General features: G+C 41.2%; 2 protein-coding genes across 2 annotated transcripts in view; both read left to right on the top strand.

Moving 5' to 3' along the window:
• Nucleotides 1-13,025, top strand: part of BLMH (bleomycin hydrolase) — a 31,230-nt gene extending 18,205 nt beyond the window's left edge. Inside the window, exons 11-12 of the mRNA XM_034752745.1 lie at nucleotides 2,317-2,386; nucleotides 11,806-13,025. Coding sequence (XP_034608636.1) covers nucleotides 2,317-2,386; nucleotides 11,806-11,957 — 222 coding nt within the window. The 3' untranslated portion in view covers nucleotides 11,958-13,025. The remainder of the gene's footprint in view (nucleotides 1-2,316; nucleotides 2,387-11,805) is intronic.
• A 7,169-nt stretch (nucleotides 13,026-20,194) lies between these two features.
• SLC6A4 (solute carrier family 6 member 4) overlaps nucleotides 20,195-24,199 on the top strand; it is a 38,793-nt gene continuing 34,788 nt past the window's right edge. Inside the window, exon 1 of the mRNA XM_034752449.1 lies at nucleotides 20,195-20,550. The gene's annotated coding sequence lies outside the window, so the exon portion shown is untranslated. The remainder of the gene's footprint in view (nucleotides 20,551-24,199) is intronic.

Raw genomic sequence — 24,199 nt, 5'->3', positions numbered from 1 at the left:
CTTCTGTTTGCTTGATAATGATGTAAAAACAGACAAGACTCTTTCAGAATGTGGAATATATGCTAGAGTGCTAATGAAGCTTGGAATGGAATGCCGTCTTGACTACACTAGAGAACTGCTTTGTCATTGAACCAGTTTAAGCACAAACAGTTCATGGTTCCACACTTGCCTTAATGAATGTTTCATGTTTGCCCCTTGTTCTCTTAAGCCATGTCCTAAACTGTTTCAGTTGCAATGACTCCTAGTTACCGATACCCTAGTAACAGTTCCAGAACGCATTGCTTCTGAGCTGAACCAGGGAGATTTCACCAGTGTACTGTGGGGCGCACTAGGAGATCTAGCAGAACTGTTTCAGCTAGTCTGGCACTAAACTGGTTCGGCTTGAACTGATTAAGCTTTAACTGGTCATTAAACATGCTGAAAGCCAGTGTGGACTTAGACTAGCTGAAACAATTCAGCTCTGCCTCCTAGTGACCCACATTTGAGGAGATTCTGTGTGGTGGTGGTCTACAGCCTTTCTTGGGGGCCCGAACTGGCTTCCATTTTTTAATGTTGACCAGGAACTGTTCCCCATGAAGGCTGTGAAAGTCTACTTTGGGGAGGCTAAAAAAAAACTATGGTGAAACAGCTAATAGGCACCCCTCTGGAAGAGACTGTCTTCAGGGAGACCAAAGCTGAGTCGTGGTGTGTGAGGGGGAAGCCTCCATTGAAAGGCTGAAAGTTAAAAGTGGGGTTATCAGGGTGGAAAAAGCCCAATGAGGAGCCCCTATAGTATCCAGGTGAGTTACAGCAGCGCTGCCCTTGCTCGGCAATCCTCAAGAGCCAGTATATGGAAAGAGACCTTCCAGGCTGTGAATGCAAACAGGAAAAGTACTTCACCCAAATAACTTCCTCTCCTATTGACAGACAATACCTGTTATGAGAAGGGGAAGTGTCATGGAGCTTAGGGGACGGCACAAGTGTTAATGTCACACAAGTTAGACATCTTGTGTTTTTATCTAAGACATAAAATGGTTTGAGCTAATTCACTGAAAAAGACAAAACAAATTTGCTTGACTCCTCTTTTCGGCTGAGGTTTTTGATGTTAAAATATAGCAAAACCCTTTAGTATTTTTCTTCTGCCTTGATTAGATTAAACTACCTATTTGTTTGTTGCTGATTCTAAAAAAGTCACTCTTTGGGCACATCCACTGTTCCTCATTAGCTAAAAACATTACACACCCTCCAATAGGATGAAATGCTGCCTCCGGGGAGCTTGAGTACCTTTCATGTGACATGTTACTTTTTGGACTTGTGTGCACTGATTCTAACTAGGAAAGGATTTGAATAGACTAGTTTCAAAGTAGCAGCCGGGTTAGACTGTATCCGCAAAAAGAACAGGAGTACTTGTGGCACCTTAGAGACTAACAAATTTATTTCAGCATAAGCTTTCGTGGGCTGCAGCCCACTTCATCGGATGCATAGAATGGAACACACAGACAGAAGATATTTATACATACAGAGAACGTGAAAAGGTGGAAGTAGCCATACCAATTGTAAGAGGCCAATCAATTGAGATGAGCTATCAGTAGCAGCAGAAGAAAAAACTTTGAAGTGATAATCGAGATGACCCATAGAAGGTGTGAGGAGAACTTAACGGGGGGGGGGGGGGGGGGGAGGAGAGAATTCAATTAGTGTAACAACCCAACCATTCCCAGTCTCTGTTTAGACCTAAGTTAATTGTCTTATTTGCATATTAATTCGAGTTCAGCAGTCTCTCTTTGGATTCTGTTTTTGAAGTTTTTTTGTTTCAAAACTGACACCTTCTTCAACCTTTCTAATCACTTAGTGACAGACTTGAAGGTGTCAGTTTCTTACAACGGTCAGTGCTTCTGCTTCTAAAATCATCACAAACAGAACCACAAAACTTTATTGTTCTGAGAAGTTTCAGAGTAGCAGCCATGTTAGTCTGTGTCCGCAAAAAAGAACAGGAGTACTTGTGGCACCTGAGAGACTAACAAATTTATTAGAGCATACGCTTTCGTGGGCTACTGCCCACTTCTTCGGGCATCTATATGCACCCGAAGAAGTGGTCTGTAGCCCACGAAAGCGTATGCTCTAATAAATTTGTTAGTCTCTCAGGTGCCACAAGTACTCCTGTTCTTTTTATTGTTCTGAGAGTCTGCCTACCAGTTTCCTTAGCATGAACATCAAAGACATCTATGTGTCAGGTTGGTGGTTCTGTTGGCAATGATTTTAGAAGTAGGAGCACTGACTGTCAGAAACTTTGAGGAATTTCTCCACTGAATGCATGTTTTACTTTCATCTTTTGTTCAGGATGGGCAAGAAGGATCCATTGAGAAATGGAAGGTGGAGAACTCCTGGGGTGAAGACCGTGGTATTAAAGGTAACATAAATCATAGCAGTCACATGACTACATTGCCGAACTCCATATATGGAAGGGAAAAGGGCCTTGTGGTGGTAAGCATTTCATAGATGTCAGTTGAGGCAAAAGATTACCAGCAGTAAGTGTGCACCAAGTGAGATCCTACACCATAATACTTGTAGAAAGAGGAGCAGTAATCTTAGTGTAGTCATGTTTTCTTCAAAACTCATGTCCCACAGAGTTAGTTGTAGAATAATATAGTCTACCTCAGTCTCCAGTGGTCTAGGCGCTTAGAACAATGGTTTTGAAACTGTGGACCCTGGGGGGTTTGCAGACTGTGTCTAAGATTTCCAAAGGGGTCTGCTCCTTCATTTGAATTTTTTTAGGGGTCTGCAAATGAAGAAAAATGTTGAAAACCACTAGCTTAGAAGCATAATTTTGAACTTGGATCCCTGCCTGGTAGCATCGTGTGCTACCTGTTCGGCTGAATGCTGCCTTGTGAAATGGCAATGAATGTCCGTATTTATTTCCCATAGGAGCGATTAGGTGGTTGCCATTCCAATTGTACTTGTTTATGGAATCAGTTGAGGTAGGGCAGAAAAATATGCTTTGACTTTTACTGAAGTTTCAGATTTGATTTTTCAGAATGTGGGGATTACACAGGACAGATCCCAATTACAAGCTCGCTGTAAAATCCTGTCTTACTGGAAAAAGCTTGTCAGACTGAAACATGGAGGCTGACTCACACTAGAGTTCACTGTCCTCTAGGGCACAGGCTAAGGTGATGCTTAAGGTAGATTAAGGAACTCCTTCTGCAGTTACTGCCAATATCTGCAATCTGTCAACAGAAAAGGTGCAAGGGGCAATGTAATTACCGAAGATAAGCAGACAAGTAGATGCCTACAATATGTTCGCTCTGCAAGCCACAGAAAGAGAAGGAGTAGCTAGGCTGGGCATTGTGGGCTTCCTCAGCCATCTCCCTGAAGCAAGAATCAGGAATTTATTTTAAAATCCTCAAATGGGAAAGTAAGATGTAACTATACAATGGAACCCGCTTATAGTGAACTTGGAAGTATTCCAGTTCCATTCATAGTGAAGTGAATCGAAATCCTGAATTGTTATGATGTATTAAAGTGCCAGTTGCAATTCATGTTCTGGTGCAACCTTGGTTTTGCTGTGTCAGTGGAACAAATGACTTCATTATAAGCAACCACCAGAAACAGTAAAGATGGAGACTGAAGATTCCAGTTGTGCTCTTTCCATTGTTTGTGACCTGTCTTCAAAAGAGCCTGCTGCCCAGAGCCTCCGGGATGGGATTAGATAGCATGGTCTGTGCAGGACGTACTATATTGAACTTCCTCAGAAGGGTAGTCTTGGGGTTATACCAAATCCAGGAGTTCCGGAGACCTACCTTCTATTCCTGACTCTGCTACAGGTTTCCTGTGTGATTTGAGCTAGTTACTTAATTTCTGTACTTCAGTTTTCCCATCAGTAGACCATAGATAAGAGAGATCTTGCATACTGCAAGGCCTCATTTAATGTTTGTAAAGCATTTTGAGACCCCATATGTGAGGATAAATACAAGTGCGCAGTCTGCTTTATCAGAGGGATGTCTTGGCCTTGTCTTGTAACTATTTTAGCAATTTGACAGTGCAAATCTTTTAATCTCCACATGAAAAATATTATGAATGGATGTTGGCTGACTTCTACCACCAAACTCAGTGGCCCAAATTTTGTATAAACAAATTTTAAGTGCTAGTAATATTTCTCTTAATCAACAGATCACTGGCTCCTTCCCCTCCAGCTTGATTGATTTCTAATTGTTGTTGCATTATATAAATACTTCTTGGAATGACTATGATGAATTTGAGGCAGCAATAAAACTCAGTTTGGTGCCCTGCAGGGCTGAGTGGTTTATTGGTGGTTTCCTGTAGACAGTTTTGTTTTCCTTTGTAGTGATGCCAAACTATGGCTGAGTATATTGATATGCTGTGGAGAGGGCAGGACCTCTCAAACATCTGTATGACTTGCCAAGAGGAATTTCAGGAAATATGCACGTTTGCCTATCCGTTTACTTCTCCTAGTTGACGGCAAAGAAGCATGACAACCAATACAATACACATGAGATTAGAGGTATTCTTTAAAAAGTTGCTTGTTCAGCTCATGTCTAAGTAAATCCTAGTTCTAGTTTAAAGTTATGATCGGTAGTTGGAGTCTTAAAAAAAAATTGTGAAAAGGATGCTAAAAAGGCTTAAAAGATTTCTTTTAAAAAATTAGCTAAATAGATGATTGCTTTGTAATAACCTACTTGTACATTCATAGCTTAAGGCCAGAAGGGACCATAGATCTAGTCTGCCCTACTGTATAGCACAGGCCTTTAAATTTCACCCAGGCAACCCTGTATTGAGCCCAATAACTTGTGTTTTAAAACACATCTTACAGAAAGGCATCCAGTCTTGATTTGAAAACCGAGAGAGAGAGTCCACCACTTCCCTTGATAGTTTGTGCCTACTGCCATGCAATCCTGCACTCATTGAAACCTTCGCTAACACAGTAGAGCATGGACCACAAGCACTAGAGTTGTGAAATCAAAATGTGCTCTTATGAAGTCTTGCTTCCTCCTAATTCCGTCCCTTCCTCCTCCCAGTACCATATGCCACATTGTGGTGGTGTTTTAGGATTGCTTGGGAACATTGGGATGCAAACACTGGTTACCAAAGGGTTGTCCATCCATTGTGAGGGGGACACTGATTTGTAGTAAAATTGCTTTTGCCCAGCCATAAGAGAATCTTATTTTTAAAAAGATACGGTCATAACTAATTGAAAAACAAAGGTGTACAAATTCTGGATCAGTTAATGAAATCTGCCATTCTTAGTAAGCCCATGGTCTCTTCACCCCCCCTTTCCACCCATAAGTGCTCCATACCTTCTCTCCCCAAACCATAAATGTCACCTGCCTAACATTTAAGTGCAACCTACAATGGCGAACGAGTGCATTCAGCCCAGAATACATGAATAGCTTTATAGCAACAAACCAGTGCCTGCTCCCCTATATTCCTAACGAACCCTACTTCAACAAAAACCAGTGTGCTACCCAGTACTCATAAGGTTTGATAACCAAAGATGATCCAGGTTAAGGGGTTTGTTCTCAAATCCTTCTGCATGGGCCTGGTCTAGATTAGTTTGTCAAATGCCCATCCAGTCTGAAATGTATTACCTTTTGCAAAATAATAAAAGTATAGCATTACTGTCTGACAAGTTTGTGTTTGGGAGGAAGAGGGTCTCTTTGCTGTTCTGTGTAGTTTATCTTTTGCTGCAAAATACGTAATTCTCCCATCTGAAAATAAGCTAACATTTTTGTTCTGAAATAGCCAGAATTCCAGAGATTATGCAAAGGAAATCTTTTAAAGAGAGCCAATAGATAAGCTAGGAACAGCTGTGCAGGACCAAATTAGGCACTGTTCACTTCCAAGAAATCTCTTAGCACACGCTTATCTCAAAAATCCTTTATCCTTTTTTAAATAGGAAGGAAAGATGAATGCAATCTAACTTAATTGGCACGTTTTACGGTGAGACTTTCTGATTATAGCGTCCTGCTTATTATCTAGCTCTCTTTACCAGAGTTGTCATCTGTAGGGTCTCACCAAGCTGCAGCTGATATTATTCAAATAATAATGCTTCTACAGAGACATAAGTTACATTTAGCTTTCAGGTGGTAAGTCTACAGCACTCATTTCAGATACTGTTTCTTTCTTTTGCTAACTTTTGTCTAGTGAAATTTATTATTCTGGAAATGAGGGACTGATCCTATGCCTGTGGACATCTACCTTAATCGCCAAAGCTTTTTATTCCAACTCTGTGTCCATATTAAGCTATGCTAAAAATCTGACCTGCAGGTTCCCCAGTCTTGAGCTGTAGCATTCCCTGGACAGGGACTTGACAGGCAGATAACTATATCAAAGGCATTCTGGTTTTGTGATGGGGATTAATGCCTAGTCACTCTCACAAGCCTTGGCCTGGCTGAAAATTCCCAGTGTGCCTGGAGGTCTTTCACCCCATAATAGAGTATATTTAGAACAAGTTCTTTGATTTTATTCTTGTGGAGTCAAAAACAGACAGTTCTTTGAGTTTAATTTCAGAGAACACCATGTGGCCTTACATTTTAAGCTACTGATGTAATCTTTCTGGTTACATGAAAAATTCACTAACATTTCAAATATTCCTGGTAGGTGCCTATGTTTTGCTACTGCTTCTTCATATGCAGCAGCTTGTCTGTCCTGACACAGCTATTTAAATTCAAAGTAAAATACTCATGTTTTCCAACAAAAATCCGATAGAAGTCTTAATAGAAAATTGACTGTGAAACTAGACTGAAACACTCAATTTTACAATGTTGACGAGCTGTGGGGGTCCATCCATTAGAACAGATGCACTTGGGAATATTGCATCATGTAAAGAAACTGTCAACACCGAAGAGTTAATATTGAACCTCTAGCTTCCTTTCCATGCACAAACTAGTAGATCTAGTATTTGATGAGCAAACATTACTTTCTATAGCTTTTTTTTTGGTATGCTTATGTCCTAGCACATGCTCATTAACAAGACATGGGTTGTGTTCAGAATCCAAGCCAATACAGCAACCACTGTCATTGACCATATCTGGAAAATGTAGGGTCTAGTGAATGGCACTCAGTTGTTCATGAAAATTTGTTTTATGAGAGGCTCTAGGTACTTGGCTTGTTATGTTGGGTGCCATTAATCTGGTTGTGGAGGAATGCTTCTAGGAAAAAAAACCTAGAAGTGCCCCCACTTGTTCTCCTTTACAAATACTTAGCATGGAATTCATTGGGACTTAGCTCCTTTTGCTGGTATATCTTAAGGTAATGAGTCATTTCTGTCCCAAAGTGTGGTGTAAAGACATCATGTAAAGTTGAACATGCTGAGTATATGCATTCTTTGGGGACAATGCTTGTAGAACAGTGTAAGGGAAAAGATGAATAAGACTACTGTAGAGTTGATGGTGTTCAGGTCAGTTATTAGCAACTTTGCACTTGCCTTTTGCCTATCCAGAAGAAGGTTTGAATGTGGCTTTGAAGTGAAATAAATTTGTGGTCTGAGTGCTTAGAAGGCATACTTCCTTATTTCAAACCCTTCATGTAGGATAGACCCATTTAAGCCCAAAAGGCAGCCATTACTCATGAGGAGTACACATTTTAAGTGGAGAAGGGTTACGGTTAAAGTGTGTTGGTGGAGCGGTGCAAATGGACACCAGGCTGGAATGTTGGTGGGAGCTCCCAGAGGAGGACTGTGGTACCTGGACAGGTCTGTGTAGGAAGAGCCTCTGCTATTCCTGGCTCTCCCCATTTGTTTCCTTCACAAGAGTATTAAAATCCAAAGTCAACCCAACAATAACTGCTGTCACGACATACGATGACAACGTATAGCACTTCAGACTTTCAGAGTTTAAAAATAACAAGCTGAAAGCTAACCAGATTACTCCTGTTGCTCAAGATTTACTCTGTGGAGCTTGTCTGCCAGCATTGCAGCTTAAACTGCTTTTTTATAAGCAGCAACACCCATTTACTGCCTCAAATATCACTTTCTTACAAACATGAACTTTTGCATCAATGAGTTCTTCTGGGTGTATTTCATAGGAGTCAACTGTTCCTTTTAGAATTCCAAAACCGGTTGTTGTCTTACTGTAAAGTGTTGCACTGTTTTGTACAGGGGATGTAAATCTGTTTCCATGTTCCTGACATGAACATGTGCACACGCCGCATACATGTGAACACAACATCCTTTGGGATGGGTTACTGTCATTCATCTGCTCTCTTTCATAAGATGCACTCTTTCTTTAGTCTTGCCTATTGCCTGTTTGTTTTTTAGGTCAGGGAGTTGTCTGTCTGGGAAATTTCCTTATACTTGTAAATGTTCCATCAGACCGAGCTGGTAAACCCAAGGACAGTTTTCTCATCTGTGGGCCACAACAACCTTCCCTTTAGCTGAGAGCAACTAGACATGTTCCTCTAGAGCCTGTCAGCTCTTCTTTGGGCATTGACCATAAGAGATTACTTGAGAGCAGCATGGTGCTTCATCCCCAGCTGTGCCTTCTCAGCATTCAGCCCCTGCTGGCCCAGGGAGTTTGGGATTTGAACTTTGATACCCTAGCACTTGCTAGACTGCTGAGTGAGCCTGGCAGCGAGCTTTGTATCTATCTTCTCTGTCTCAGGAAGGATTTGGGCAGCACCACCTCACCGCATGTTCCTGTAAAGCTGTACATGGATAAACCCATTACAGAGCACCAGGGTCCATCACTAGGGAAGAGTCCAAGGAGTACATTACACTTGGCACATAACATTTGAGACCCAGTTGGAGGTTTGGGATAAAAACAGGCCCCAACTTCACTGTTCTTGAGCAGGACGTCAAAGGCTACCTACCGCTTGAAACAATACAGCAGAGATTCGGCTTTCAGGCCATGAGGAGGCTGAAGTTATAGTGGGATATAGAAACTACTGGCATTCCCCCATGTGCACCCCTTCCTTTGGACCCATATTATCCAGTTGGGTCCCTTTACACAGCTGGTGTGTGGTGGGGTACCCGACAGCCCACCAGTCTTCCTAGACTTGCCTAATCCTGGAAGTGAAGGCTGGATCAAAGAGGGGCTGGGGCCTTCACACTATGTAGCTGCTGAAGGTGGGGAGCAATTTAAACACATCTGCTATAAGGTGTGCATGACCTGGGAGCAGAACCATCACTAGGGTGCTTGTAGTGGGGAAAGGGAAGCCTGTGGAACAGTGAACGTCTGCTCTCCTAAATATTTACTAATTACACGATTCTCTTGTAACACTCTTGTTTTCTTGGAATCCCTTTAGTTTTTCCCAAGGAACGAATGCAATTGCTGACAAATATGGCGTTGGGTTTTTTGTTTGTTTTGTTTTTTTGTGGTTTTTTTGAATAAGACAAATTTCCTTCCAGCAAAACTTTCCATTCTACGTTTTATTGGTCACTTTATCAGCCTTGCAGATGAGTTTAATAACTCTGCTCACTTTGTATCTTGGGGAATCAGTACAGTGTTAACTCTGAACCCAGCATCTCCAATCAGACATCTTTTTAAAACCAAGGAGGAGGTCTCCAAAGGTGAACGTCGAATGAACATTGAATCATGTTATCCCACCCGTTTGACGGGGTCTCAGTCTACTTTGGCACGAAGAGAAGCCTTTCTTACTGTACGTCTCCAGCTAGCAGCCATGTAAACAGTTGTTAATTTGTCATCCCTTTTGGCTCTCTCCTCTCCTCCTTTTATTCCTAGCATCTGTACTACAGCCTCATTCTTTCTCTATCCTAGGAACTTGACTGTAATGTCTGAGCACTTGGGAACCTTTGTTTTTATTCTCACGCTCCTGTGAGGTATGGCAGTCCTGTTAGCCCATTTTATAGATGGGGAACTAAGGCACAGAGGCGCTAAGTGGCTTATCCACTTTCACACAGGAAGTCTGGCAGAGCAGGGACTTTAGCCTGGGTCTCCCAAGTCCTAGTCTAGTGCCCGAACCACTGGACAAACCTTGTTTGGCTCTTCCTAATAATGCTCCCTTCATTAGGCTTTTCTTGGGGGAAGACGTGAGAAACATGGAGCAGCTTTGTGCTAGGGTAGTACCTGAGAACTAAATGTCCTACTGTACTTATTGGGCAGTCATCTGTTGGGTTCTGGTGAGCCTCTTGTCCAAACAAAGATACTATGCCAGAATCTGTTCTCTCTCTCATAAACAGACATGGCTAGAGTAGAAACACTAGACTGATGGGTGGATGAGCCTAGAGGGGCTTCACTGCTGCCTTCTGCCCTGAAATACAATCAAAATTCACTATCCTCTACTTATCCCTCTTAGCTGGAATGCAGGGCCTGGGGTTCTGTTTGGACAGGATGTGGAGATGGGGTGTATATATTGTTTCCCTTGAAGCATGGGAATAATTCCATTTAATGAAGAAAATTATGGCTTTCTATGTGACCCTGGCTACAGTGACCATCCCTGTTCGCATGTTCTGAAGTTTTACTTGGCACTTTCTCCTTGTTCAGACACTGCAATCCCAATCCGTGCAGTCCAGCTCCGACATGCAGAATGTCAACAGCCACAGAGGCAGGGAGTTCATTATCCTCGCAGGGTGCAATTACTTGTTGGCTGTCAGGAGTGAGGTTTTTTGTGTCCCAAGAACTCATATCCTGAAGAAAGAGAACAATCAAGGCAGCTTCCCTTGGCAGTACCTCCAAACCGGCTTCTAGCTCACATTACAATTGATAGGCTTTTTAATTTATGGGAATTCAATCTAATCTCTTGCTTTAGAAACAAGATGGTGTAGATAGATGCACTTATTGTCCATATTCTTTGGGCATTTTCTTGTTTCATTTGATTGTGTGGTGATATTGTTATAGGGACATGAGGAACTTTATTACACAAAGCTTCATCTGTCTTCTATCAAATATAGCCTCCCTCTCCCTGACAGTGCACTTTCTCAATTCATGCTGAATTCCCTGGAATGGGGTGGTGTGTAATGTCTGAAATCATTTGTTTGTTTCAGAGAGCAGGATTATGCTGAAAGCCAAGATGTTTTTAGATGTGGGATTTTCTTCTTTATACAGGTAGAAGGCTCTGGCATTAAGATTCCCAGCCAGAGCCTCCTAGAGTGGGAGCGGCGTAAACATGAGGTGCAGTTTATCCTTAAGATTTATTTCAGCCAGAAGGTGTCTCAGTGGCTTTGTGTTTGAGGGAAGAAATTAGCATCTAATATGGACACACACATTCTCTCCATCTCCTGAAACAGAGTTCTGGACCAGGAAGCCCAGATAACTAGAGTGGTTAATAAGCCTGGATAAAGCAGTCTGAAGTTTAGCCTAAGCAATCTGGAATGTATCTAGTGTATTGTAATTCAGCTAAATATACATATTCTTGATGTCCTTTAAAACAGCAACACGTGACTGAGCGATTATAAAGTGAACCTCCCCTATTCAGAGGGTCTGCCTTTTGTATGAGGCTGATCTATACCCCAGGACTGCTGTTTGTTGCCCAGATTAGAAATCCTTTTGTTCTGGCTCAGACCCTCTTGTTCAGTACAGATGGTCTCTTCCTTGCACAAAGGTTCCTGTATTTGCAAAGCAGTTTTCAGGATTTCCTGCCCAAGAGACACTTGTCAAACTTTCTTCCTATTTAGGTTTGTTGCTCCAAGTCTCTGATGTAGCTAAAATCTACTTAACCAGATAGTTCATAATAACGAAAAACAGAAAATTGAAGTCTCCAAGACTTTGTCATGAAAGTTGCTGTGAAAATATGATTGCTATTTATGATTGACAGTATGAAGTTGTCAGACATGATACAATTTTGCATAAGATCCATGCCTCCCCATATCATTAATGTTCTTTGTTAGTAACATACTTTGTTTTTTATCTCCAGGTTACCTGATCATGTCTGATGACTGGTTTTCAGAGTATGTGTACGAAGTGGTGGTGGATAAGAAATACGTGCCAGAAGACATCTTAGCAGTGATGCAGCAGGAACCCATTGTCTTGCCAGCATGGGACCCCATGGGTGCATTAGCCAAGTGAACTGCACAGTACTTGTCTCCTAATGGTCAACCAGAAGTAGATGTGATAGAGAATCCCAGAGATTGGAAGCCATAGCCAGATGATGAGACCAAGCACACAGCTTGGTCCATAATCTTTAAATGTATGTGAAGAATCTTTTTGGGAAATAGCGCTTTACTGAATGGCTGAATAAAAAAGCTGTCAGGCTATTCTGTGTGTGCGCACACACAAAATTTACCCACCTCATCATGATACTGTATAATAAGTGCTTTCAATGTCCGTTTGAGTTTTTACCTTTTTTAATAATGAACATAACTCTGTAAAACTGTTTTGACCAGTGCTTTCCATAGGAGAGGGGGTTGTAAATGGCCATATTTTAGGCTAATTAGCTGAGTGATATTAGGAAAAATACAGCAAAATGTTTATAAGAAGTCTTTCACGTTTTTATTTGTACTATAAAAGTATCCAGATTCAGTATTGGCTTAATTTTGTTTCTAGGGAGCTATTCACATTTTTGGTTTTCTGCATAATAGGAGTTGGTCTTAAGGAGGTAGGTCTACAGCGATGGTTCCATTTTCTTCTAGTAATTTTTCCAAAACTGTTTCCTATTCCAGCAGCATTGAGCCTTTGTACTTAGCCTGACTTACTTTGATAGGGAAGAGCAGAAAGTATGACGGACTGATTCGGGCGTGAGTCAATCTGTACTCACAGGAGCGTTATTTTTCAATAAGATTAGCAAGGACAACCGTAATAAATATGATCACAGGCAAAGTTAAAGAATATGGTGCTCTAGCACAGTGGTCTCCAAACTTTTTTGATCGTGCACCCCATCAGTAAAAAATTTTGAGCACTCACCCCCGTCCGAACGGCTGAAGCGCCAAAAAAAAAAAAGCCACCCGAACTGCCAAAGCACTGCTCCTGCCACGCACCCCGAAGGATCCTCTTGGGCACCCCCTGGGGTGTGCACATCCCACTTTGGAAACCACTGCTCTAGCAAAACTGGATTTTTAATTACTGCATTTTATTTGGACATCTTAAAACTAGATGGTGCTATGATGCTTTTAAATAAAACACTTTCTGGAGTTATGGGTAGAGCTGTTTTCTTTTATAAATTAGCTACATGTAACTTCATTGAATGAGAAAGATGCTAGTGGAGTCTCCTTCCTTGGAGGTTTTTAAGGCCCGGCTTGACAAAGCCCTGGCTGGGATGATTTAGCTGGGAATTGGTCCTGCTTTGAGCAGGGGGTTGGACTAGATGACCTCTTGAGGTCCCTTCCAACTCTGATATTCTATGATTCTATGACCCATAAACAACTCTTGGGGAGCCAAAACACAAGCAGTTCAACAAGCCATGTTGCTTTATCTTCTCCATAGTAGTCACAAAGGCTCTCCGCCCACGCTGTGTACACATGAAGACATTCACACTACAGGCGCTTAAATACCAAGGTGATGAGCACAATGTAAATGCTTGGATCCAAATCAAGCCAAGCTGTTAAACTGCCTACCATGACCTCTGTCACGATGACTTGTGCTGTTCTGCATGGAGTCTTTACTCACTGGAGAAGGGAGAAAGGTGGGGTTGGACAAAATGAAGAGAATATGGGCAGAAAAGAACAGTCCACTAACCTATTATATGTAAAACAGTGCTGGCCTACGTACAAGCAACGAATGGGATTCTTGGGGTTCCAAATTCAGCTTCTGTAACTGACATACTTTCATCAAAAAGTATTTTTTTTCACCTCTAGTAAGGCCCATTAAAAATTCACGGTGTAAAGAGAAGCAAAAGACTTGGCTGCAAACAGAACTGCTTACAACCTTTCCTTCGGATAGTATTAGTCACCAACAGAAATTTGAAGCTAGTATATAAATATTCCAGAGCATATGTTCCCAGATTTCAAACACACACTGCTCGGATTTCCTCCAGAATTACCTCTGGAAAAATGGATTATTGTCCTTGATTTCTATAAGAAAGATCGGTGGAAGCTTGCGTTTTACAGCAGACATCAGGTGGTCTCTGTTGTGCTTCATGTTTATAAAGCACATTCATATGTGCTTGTCCAAACCCCGCCCATATAAAGAAGCACTAATGTACCTTAACTGTGGCAAGTAAGCAATTTTCTTGGGGTTGAATGTGATTCTGAAGTAGGCTAAGGCTCATACATGGGCTTTTTCTTCCCAAAATTCAATATCCTAGTCACTTAAAGCTTTTTGCTTTTGATGTTGTATGTTTACCACTCTATTATAGCCATCAAAGGGAGTTAACTTCTTTTGAGATACAGTGATAGTGGTTTTTTGCCTATGCTAGCTCTGATGGTGGAGTTTGACAAGCTTAAACTGTGTTCAAGCCCATTTTTGTTTAATTTGGAATATTTTAAACTATTGTCCAGGGTATGCTTATCTCTGCTGTTCTTGCCCGGATGTTTCCTAGTACAGTTTATACAATAGCTTGGGTTCTTCATCCTTCCCCCCCCTCCCCCGCCCCCTTTCAAAAAACACAACATTCTGATGGTTGAAACATGCTATGTAAAATGAAGCCAGTCTGGCAGATGCAATATTCTATCTACACCCACTGCCACTCTAAAATCTTTGCAAGGGGGATGGGAGAGAGAAATATATTCCAGTGTTTCCTCTGCTGTGATAACTCCAAGGGCTGTTAAATCAACAGCTTTCAGGAGCCTATGCCACTGTGCGTAAGGGTATATCTGTGCTTCAAGATGGAAGTGTAATTTCTAGCTCGAGGAGATGCCTCTGTTAGTTCTGATCTAGCTAGTGCACTAAAAATGAGGATAGCTGTGGAGGTAGGAGGGGCTAGCCTCCTGGAGTATGAACCTCTCCAAGCCATTGGGTGTCTACTCAGCACAGATACCCACTCAGAGCAGTGCTTAATCTGTAATGAAAGAGGTGCCGGGGCTCAAGCAATAGTTTTACATTTGTAACTGATGCCAGGGCTCTGAACGCCCAGGCCCAGAGGTGCTGCGGCTCTGAACTGCCAAGCCTAGCGGTGCCAGGGATCAGCCCTGGCATGAATTAAGCACTGGTTACACTCATTCTTAGCTTTCAAGCTTGATCACAGCAGCGTGGGAATGCTCCTGGAGCTGACCATTACCATCTCTAGTGCGAAGTGTAGCCAGGCCTTTACTGTACTTTGAGGCTGACAGGGAGACTACTAGGATGTTATGTGTCGAGTTACTTGAGTTGTCACAGGAATTTTCAATAGTCTGATTCCAGTTTTCTGCCACTGGCAGCAACCAGGAGTTGCATGCTCCTGTCTGTTCTATAGACGTTCTTATGCAGTGCTCTTTGCTGTAGTAGCTGCGTGCCTGCCAAGGGCCATTTTTATCTAATAAAACAGATCAGCCACCTTAGCTATTGGTGATTCTGTTGATTATTAAACAACACTGACATTCTTTGTCTTTTTTTTTTTTTTAAATTGCAACATTTGAAATGTTGATTAAAATTCACATGTATAAATAGATTCCCCTCCACCAGCTCTTGTTGATGGTGGGGTAGATGTAAAATGTCCACACTAATCTCAGGATAGTGGGCCCCATGGCTTTGGTAACGTAGAGTATTCTTTTGGGTGCCATCAAATAATAAATGATTAGTTGTGCCTTCCCAAGCCAAGAGTTTAGTGCATCACAGCATAATGGAACTTACACAACAGCAGCAAAACTGAAGAAAATTAATTCCAACCCTCCCTACTGCTTTATTTTTATATTTGTATATGACTTTAATGATCTATTGGCTTCTAATGTCAGAAGGCAATTGTCCCTCAAATTTAGACTCAACTTTAGGTCTAACCCAACAGAAACCTGGTCATTTTTTAGATGCAAATTATCATTAAAGAATTATGAAATTTACAGAACGTTACTTTTTTTTTTAATTCTTAAATTAATTGAAGTGTCCTGCATTACTTCAGGTGTCCCTACTTTTACAGATGGGGGAACTGAGGCAGAGAGTGATGAAGCGACTGCAGTTTGGTAGTTCCTGGCTCAGAGGCTCATGATCAATTTTCCAGAACATGCTGCCTCTTTGTCCTAAAGGAAAATGTGGTAATGTGAATGGCAACCTTCAGTGTTAGAATTAAGAATGGAGACAGCCAGAGAAAATATTGATACGCCTCAAGATCTGTTATGAAAACCAGGTTCTGGTGTCATGAACAGCTTGAGGGTGCTGATAGTCCCCAAAGAACCTCAGTCTCTTCTCCCATGCACCCAAATATGTTAGTGGCATGGAGTGAGTTGCCAAGCTGGTGTAGCAGGTGTGGTCCTAGTACTTTTTCAGTCTGGTTTGATGGGACAGTTTAAGCGAGGAACATTTTGTTTTTCTCCAGTCCGTTTTTAGGGGCTGGATCAGAGAAGAGAGGATTAGGATTAAAACTCTGCCTTTCGATTAATGGAATACAAATCTATGAATAAATCTGGCCTGCTCAGTGTACGGTCCCAGGGCCAGGGAAACTCTGTCCGTAAGGGACTGTAAATCCAGATTACAAGGAAACATTCATATCCAGTTGGTAAAAAGAGGTTGAAGCTAGAATTGGGGGGGGGGAGGGAGGGAGGAGGAAAAGAAGCCAAACACCTCAGAGATCTCTCCTTACCTAGCTTAGTTGTATCCCTGATATACAGTTTTCACATGGAATGGCTGAGGGCAAGGTGCATTCCTTCTCTAACTTTTATGAATATAACCATAACACTTTTCATGTGATAGTTCACAGAAGGTCCCTCCCTACAACCTGTTATGACAATGCCCTGCTATGTGGGGAGGGCAGGACATGCCTCACACCTAACAGCTCCTGAATTTTTCATCCAGGATTTTTGCAAAGCCACCTACCTATATACATTTTCTTCCCACTCATAGCGTAAATGTTATTTGCACCCATGTCCTGCTGGACTAGAACTGAGATTGAACTTCATATTCTGTTTCTCTGTGGTAGCTTGTTGCAGCAATGATCCTTTAATTTTGCACTCAAGGAAGGTGTTCTAAACACAAGACTGGGGGCCTGTAACTTCCTCCTAAGATCAGTTACAAGTTCTGGTGTAGGCTCTATTTGGACCCAGGGTAGGTAACTTAGGGTTATATCCCCCTCTTCTGGGGGAAAGCCTATGCTTCAGGAAAACCCTACAAGATAATACTTGTAGAGTTCCCAACTAGTCATCCTGTTCAGGTTGAAATTTTCAATGTAAGGTATCTGCCTTAGACTTAAGAAAAAGAAAAAAAAAAAAAGGGTTCCAATAAAAGGATTCAGCCATTTCTGGGAAGTTGATTAGTGAAATTTTTTCCCCCCATGTTAAATAATTTTTTCTTGCAACTTTTTTGCTGGAAAGCTTTAGCCTTCCCCATGCTTTTGGAGTAAAGGCTTGAAATATGGCAGGAAGTCTCCCTGGTCCCAGGCTTGTGCTTTTTGCTGTTCCCTTGAAAATCCGCCCAAATTTGGCCAAGTTATAAGCCTTTGACAAAATCTGTTTGCACATGCTCAGAAGAGACTTCTTAGAGTTTGGCAGCTAACCTCTCACTGAGATTCCATTTACACTTAGCATGCTCCTGTTCAGTGCTTCACGGGCTGAACAGGACGTTCCCTGAAACTGCTAACTCCCAATTGCTGTGACATCAGAACTGAAAACGGATATCGTTTTTCCTGTGCTTTCAATGTTCCCTTGGCAGCATCTAGGCAGTGTGGAGGAGGCAGCTGCCTGACTCAGATGTAGATGGGACAACAGCTGGACCTGGGTGGAGTGGACAGCAGTGGAGGGAATATACAGGGACAAGGCGACTAGGGGGTAGACAGCGAGACCAAGGGCTTGTCTACACAGGAACACTCAGGAAATTTAATCTGAATTAATTAAATATGTGAATTTAAAATGGATTAGTTAAACTGCCCTGAACCCTTGTGTGGACACTCATTCAGAATTAAAGTTGCCTTAATTCGGTTTAGCTTAATTTACTTCAAACCCACCTCAAGGACCATCCACATGTGTCCCAAGATACACAAAAAAGGGCACCCAGGCAGACCTCTTACTGACACTCTTACAGGGCACTCTTACTGACAGAATATCAACAGATGCAAAACCTACTGCTGTATCTCCACTGCTACGATGAGCAGTGCGCTCCATTACACACCTTTCGAGATCCCCGGGGCCTACACATGCCTATCACAACATGTGGTGTGCCTCATCCAGGGCATCAAATGCCCCAGCAGCAGCTATGTGGGTAAAACCAGATGATCATTACACTCTCAGCTGAACTCACTGAGGCAACTGAAATCAACGGGTGCTCTGCTTTGAACACATCAACTGTTACATAATGCTAAATACTCTGATAAATCATACCCATGTCATCTCAGATCAGGCACCCAAAATTAGCTGAGCCTTTTGACCTCAATCTTTTTGTGCCTCAGTTGTCCTTTTGTAAAATAGGAATATCATCCTTTCACTTCACTGGAGTGTTGTGAAAATAAATTCATTAATATTGGGGAAGTGGTCAGATACAATAGTGAATAGTGATATAGAAAAGTTCATGAATAAATTAATAATAATCAGTTTTTGGGATACAATTATTATTATTTATACAGTATCCACAAAGTGTCTTAGGTACTTTACAGAACAAATAAAATACAAATAAAATATACTTCAGTGAAAGACATTAAGGACAAAACCCATAAGTGAACAAAAAAGCCAAGCTAAGTAATTGTTAAAGCTCTTTATATGTTCTCAATACACTCTGTGTACCTTAAAGCTCTGTCTATATATTACCAGTTGCTGACACTGTGTGTCATCAGTGTGCGCAGCTGAACGCAGTGTAACTACCAGTGTAGACTGAGACAAACTGTGTTCAGTAACAGTTAGAAACCATGGCAAAAGCCTGCTCTCAGCAGAGTAAAGTGGAGATACAGCAACAAATAATAATCTTTTAAAAAGACACGTCATGCAGATTCTTATATATTTCTACAAGTGAGGGGAAAAAAATCCAAAAACTGTGATGAAAGATCCTATTTTCTGTGAGAGAGTAGACTCAGAGTTCCTGGAAAATCCATTCCAGGATTCTGGTATTAGAGACCTGGGAATTCAGTTGAGAGTGAAGGAATGAACAAAATCATCCCTGAAATGCTAGATTTAAGTCTGCAAACAGATCCCTTATACATACAAATATTCTGCTTAGAGTTACCGAGTGAGGCACAATGAACCTTCAGCCTCTCAAACTCTTGGGAACGGGATAGAGTGCTGGGATCAGAATGGGAAATGCGGACAGGCTCTAACCTGCTTTTCTCCCGTTTCTCCAGGGAAAGTCTAGGACTTTGAATTTGGAAAGAAGAGTATGAGGGGGATATGACATAGGATGTGAAAGAGGAAACCAGCTAGACATTGCTATTTACTCTGGCCAGTAATAGAAAAACAAGAAAGCTGTAGAGAAATTAGAAGGCAACAAGTTTAAAAACTGATAAAACACTTTTTTAGCCTATGTTCACAAAGAATTACCAGGAAAAAGGAAGGATTTGGGTTTAGGTACATATCTTATTAACAGTGTTGCATTACCACAACTGTCCTTGAGATGGTGCCGATAGCCACTGCTGGGGTGAAGGAGAGGGGGACCAGCAGTCAGAGAAAGAGAAGCAATAATTAAAGCTCTAGGCTTGTTTGTTGTCAGAGTTTCTGTTATTACCGAACTACTCAAAACAGATCTTTGCAAACTGTCTGCCACTTATACCAGCTGTTTTGTTGTTCCTTCTAAAAGTTTGCTATTCTTTTTTCCCTTATGATTTTCAGCTTTCTTTTTCAAATCTGCATGCAAACTGGGGCATTAGCTCTCTGATTTATGCTTTTCCATCTTCTATAAACAAATAGTAACGTTTGAGACTGTACAAGTACTTTCTCTGGACTGAAGTACCTTGGAGAAAAAGCCTTTGTTTTGGAGGTTTTTTGAGGGGTGGGAGGGACAGGGGAAGTGACTTGACTTGTCCTGTCTTGTCTTGATTAAAGTAGCAAAAACACTTTTCAAAGAACTTGTGCCTAACATTTTATAACAAAATCACCCTCCATTTATATTTCTGCATTAAAATAATATAAGTAATCAGTAAGGAGGAAGCCTATGCACCCCCTTTCTCCACTTTATTCTAGAACTAGGATCCCAGCCCTGCATACCTTTTTATAGTACAGACCCATCTGCACACTTCTAATTCACTGATCGTTAACCCTATTTGTCGTCTGCTTGTCACCACCATCCCCTTATTTATAGCTGTAACTGGAGACATGAAAATGATGCCTTAACAGTGAGCTTCCCCGCACCTTCCTCCTGCCTGTCTTAGCTGGATCCTGCTCTCCTGAACTGATCAGAACATACAAATGTAGCCACCCACCTCCAGGAGGAAAATTGAGCTGCAGCCCTGGTGAAACATAAAGTTTATTTGACTAAAAGTGACGCAAAAATTCTTAAAGAGCTCTTTGGCAGCAGATTATCTGGAAATCAGACCATGTGAGGGGGATTGGTGTACAAAAACCTCCCCAAGATGCTGAGTTGCCACGGGCTGAGTTTCAGAGGCTCTGAAGTAAATGTAGGGTTAGGGTTACTCAGTCTTGGATAACTCCAGGGGAAAAGCATCTCAGATTCATCTGGAAGGCAGGTAGGTACTTTTTCATTTTGTTTTAAACCTACAGACATGTAAAGTTTTATACTATGTGAGCCAGACTCACTCTTTTATCTGAGTTTGTCTTATGCTTCAAGCAGGCACCGGAGTTGCATTAACTTTTACTGTTTCATTGCTTCTTGCAACTATGGTTATGAACTTTAGAAAGTGATAATGACCTAAAGTTTATATAATACATTTTGTTTATTTACTTTTAGGGTTGTTTTTAAATGTACATTTTCTATGGCTCCCAGCACCATTTGACGTGTTGGGAGAAAAGACACATCTGTCCTGGCTTTGAGAAAAGGATGCCTTGAATTTTGGTGAAATTTTGCTTTGATTCATTAATCGTATGCCTCAGTTTGCTCTTCTGCAGCTACAAGCCCGCTGTCTCATCCAGGCATTGGTCCAGTAATTAAAGTTGCAGACAAATGCCTGCAGCAGAACATGTTATGACAATTTGAAATTAGAATTGATGACAATCTAAATTCTTGTATTATGAATAGAACATTTATTTCAAATTCAAGAAGTGTATTAAACTGAGCTTGAGAAGAATTATGTGAAAGGGGCAGAATCTGAGACAAAATCAATGCAAAATTCTGATTTACTTTAAAAGGACAAAAATAAACCAAATTTAATTAGCCACATTAATTTATATTTGAAATTATCATTTGTTATTTTAGAATGGTTTATCTAACTTGATGGAACAGAATTATTGTAAGTAATAAACTGAAGAGTATTTTGTGAATGTATTTTTTGTAATCAGTGTGCACCTATGCAATTATCAGGCTTGTTGGCTTAGCTACAAGTCTGATAATTATTACAGAAGCTCAAATGATTAAGAATGTAAGGTGACCAAATATGTAATGTAAAGTGGTTCTTCTTCCAATGATACATATAAAGTGTCTTGGAAGGTAAAGAGTAGAAAAAGGATCTAATATGAAAGGCAAACGTGAAATAAACAGATAATTCAGTGGATTTGGACCCCTGGAGACAGGGGGGCTGGAACAATGTGTATAGTGGGGGCGCTGAGAGCCATTGAACCGAACTGTAAACCCTGAATATGATGGGAACCACTTCAAGCCAGGGATTGTGGCAGCACTCTCTGCCTTCCCCCAACATCCCTAGTTCCAGCCCCTATGCCTGGAGATAGTTTGGCTTGGGGATTTTTGAAATTGGGTTGTTTGTTTCCAGGCACTTCATCGGATGTAATGCAGTGCAATTGATGTTAAACCTTCATGGCTCTTCTCTTAGTGTTTCTGTTGAGTAGCTAGATGCTAACCAGCTCTGCCTTGGAATTGGCTAATAAAAGAGGATTCTTGGGAAGTGCTTTATAAAGAAAGCATGGGCCAATGGCTGCGTGGTGCATTTTCTAATTGAACAAGGGTGGGGGGAATGAGTTTCAAATAGCTCTGCAACTTACCAAAAAGTATCAACACACTGTGGGAATCCAATCAAAAAAATGTATCCCCATGTATGGCAAATGTATAGCATCTCTCATCTCCCTTGTGCTTTTCTGCATGGACACATGTTAAGTTTTCCAACAGGAGAGGCATTAAGAAAATGAGGATGCAGCACCACGGTGCCTGTCCTGGTGCTAATGCTGTCGTTCTCTTCTAAAGTTCTGTAGCACTGTCTGTTTGGACAGTTATTTTTTATGCATATAGCTTTGCACGATAAAGGCCACGTAGGGAACAGGGCTTTTCATGAAATGCTGCAGTAGAGCTTGGAACCAGAATGTTGCTGCCGTAACTTGAAGATAGCCTTGTACCAAGTAGCCTTATAGGAAAGATATCTAGACACATTTGTGACCATTTATTTACTTTCTTACATAAGCATTTACAAACATAATTATAGAGAAATGTGCTCTGTTAGTGTAAATTTGTAGTCAGTCTCTGTGTATGCATGCATGTATCTTATTATACAGTGAGCACGTATTATTACCTCAATCTGCCTGTCTATGGAAAGAGTCTGGTCTTGCTGATGGGGCGCTAGTAATTTTGTGACATTTACTGTATTATGTATCTTTCTTGAAGATTACATAAATGACTTAAGGATAATATCTAGGGGAATGGCATCCTCTCTAAGCTCATCTATTCCTTTGCACTAAACATTTAAACTCCGCAGCTACAGAATGCATTTATGCTCCTCCTTTCTCTATAGTCTGAACAACGTCTTGGAAAGAGATGGCAATGCACCATCTACTTTAGTCTGCAACTTTATGTCTTATGTAGTTTCCCTTCTGTGGGAACTCCACAAATAAGTCACTGTCATGTGTCCTCTCGCTCTGGAAATATTAACTATAGAATGAAATAAGAGTTAGGTTGTAATATAACATTCAGAGTGAAGGCTGATGGTTCCTCCTTAATGCACCAGGCTGTGTTGCTGCACAACTGGTAGATAAGAGCACAAAGTTTTTAGGGTCACATGCAAGACCCACCACACAACCCTATTTGTTCAGAAACATTGTGATTGCAGGTGTAGCCACACTTAGCCCTGTGCCGGTGTGTAGGATGTTTCACTATTTACGGCTATACTCTGCCACCCTCCCTCTGTTAAGTAATATTTTATCTGCCAGTAGATTTCAGAGTAAGACGATACTCAGTAGAGTGTCAGAATCTGGACCTTGATAAGTTATGTCCCTTCAGGTGTGAGTATTATTCACATACAAGATCCATATTACTACCTGCATATTGTAAATTTATAATATTATAAGGGGCTTGGATACACTGGTGATGGGGAATGGTATAAAAACTTAAGTCACATAGATATATTTAAGCATGCATAGTGGATGTGATTCAAACCCCACTGATTTCAGTCGGTTTTGGATCAGGTCTATCATCTACACATTTTATTTAAAACTGGACTAGATAAAGCATAAATCAAACAAGCTGCAGAGATCAACCCCACATTGGTGAGGCATGAACTAGAAATGAAGTTATGCCTCTTCCCTGTGCCCAACTCTTTGATTCTCTAGCTGGCCAGCTCCAAAGCTAGGACTGTTTATCAAGTGATTACATACTTTTGGATGCTAGTTTTGGAAATTTAAAATACAATCCATCCCAATTACTGTCAATTTGCTTAATGGAACATTCAGATTATAGGAAAAGGTTTTCTCAGGACCAAACTGCTTTGCATGAAATCAATAAAAATTGGCCCATTCAATAGCAAATGCTATTAAATGATTGCCAATTCTAAACATGATTTTCCTGGTATAAACAGCAAATAAAATTCATTGGGACATATGCTGTGAGCAAGTTTTCAAATTGTAATTGGCCAGAATTGGTCTGTTTGTCTATTGTTTCCAAACAGCTCTCATTGCCATAGCATCTCTGCTCCTAAACTAATCTGTCATTTAAATATTTGAATTAAAGTATCTCTCCTGGCCTGTGCTGGTACAGAAGGCAAGAACAGAGAAGAGGATTTAAGGAGCCTCTCTATTCCCCCCTCCACACGTAGTAAAACAGGATCTCTCTCATCCTCAAGAGCGTTGCAGTAGGGATAGTTTGTGCAAGTCCCCCATGGCAACTCTGTGAGGTGACAGAAGTGGAACTATGCAAGGCTGGAAGGGAGAAGGGCAAGAGACTTTTGAGTTGATACGTATGTGGATCCGGTGTCTGGGAACCTTTACATATGCCGTGGAGAA

The sequence above is a fragment of the Trachemys scripta genome, chromosome 18 (genome assembly GCF_013100865.1).
Source record: "Trachemys scripta elegans isolate TJP31775 chromosome 18, CAS_Tse_1.0, whole genome shotgun sequence".
Classification (NCBI taxonomy): domain Eukaryota; kingdom Metazoa; phylum Chordata; order Testudines; family Emydidae; genus Trachemys; species Trachemys scripta.
Note: the sequence above shows the minus strand (reverse complement) of the source record. Positions and strands in the feature narration are given on the sequence as shown.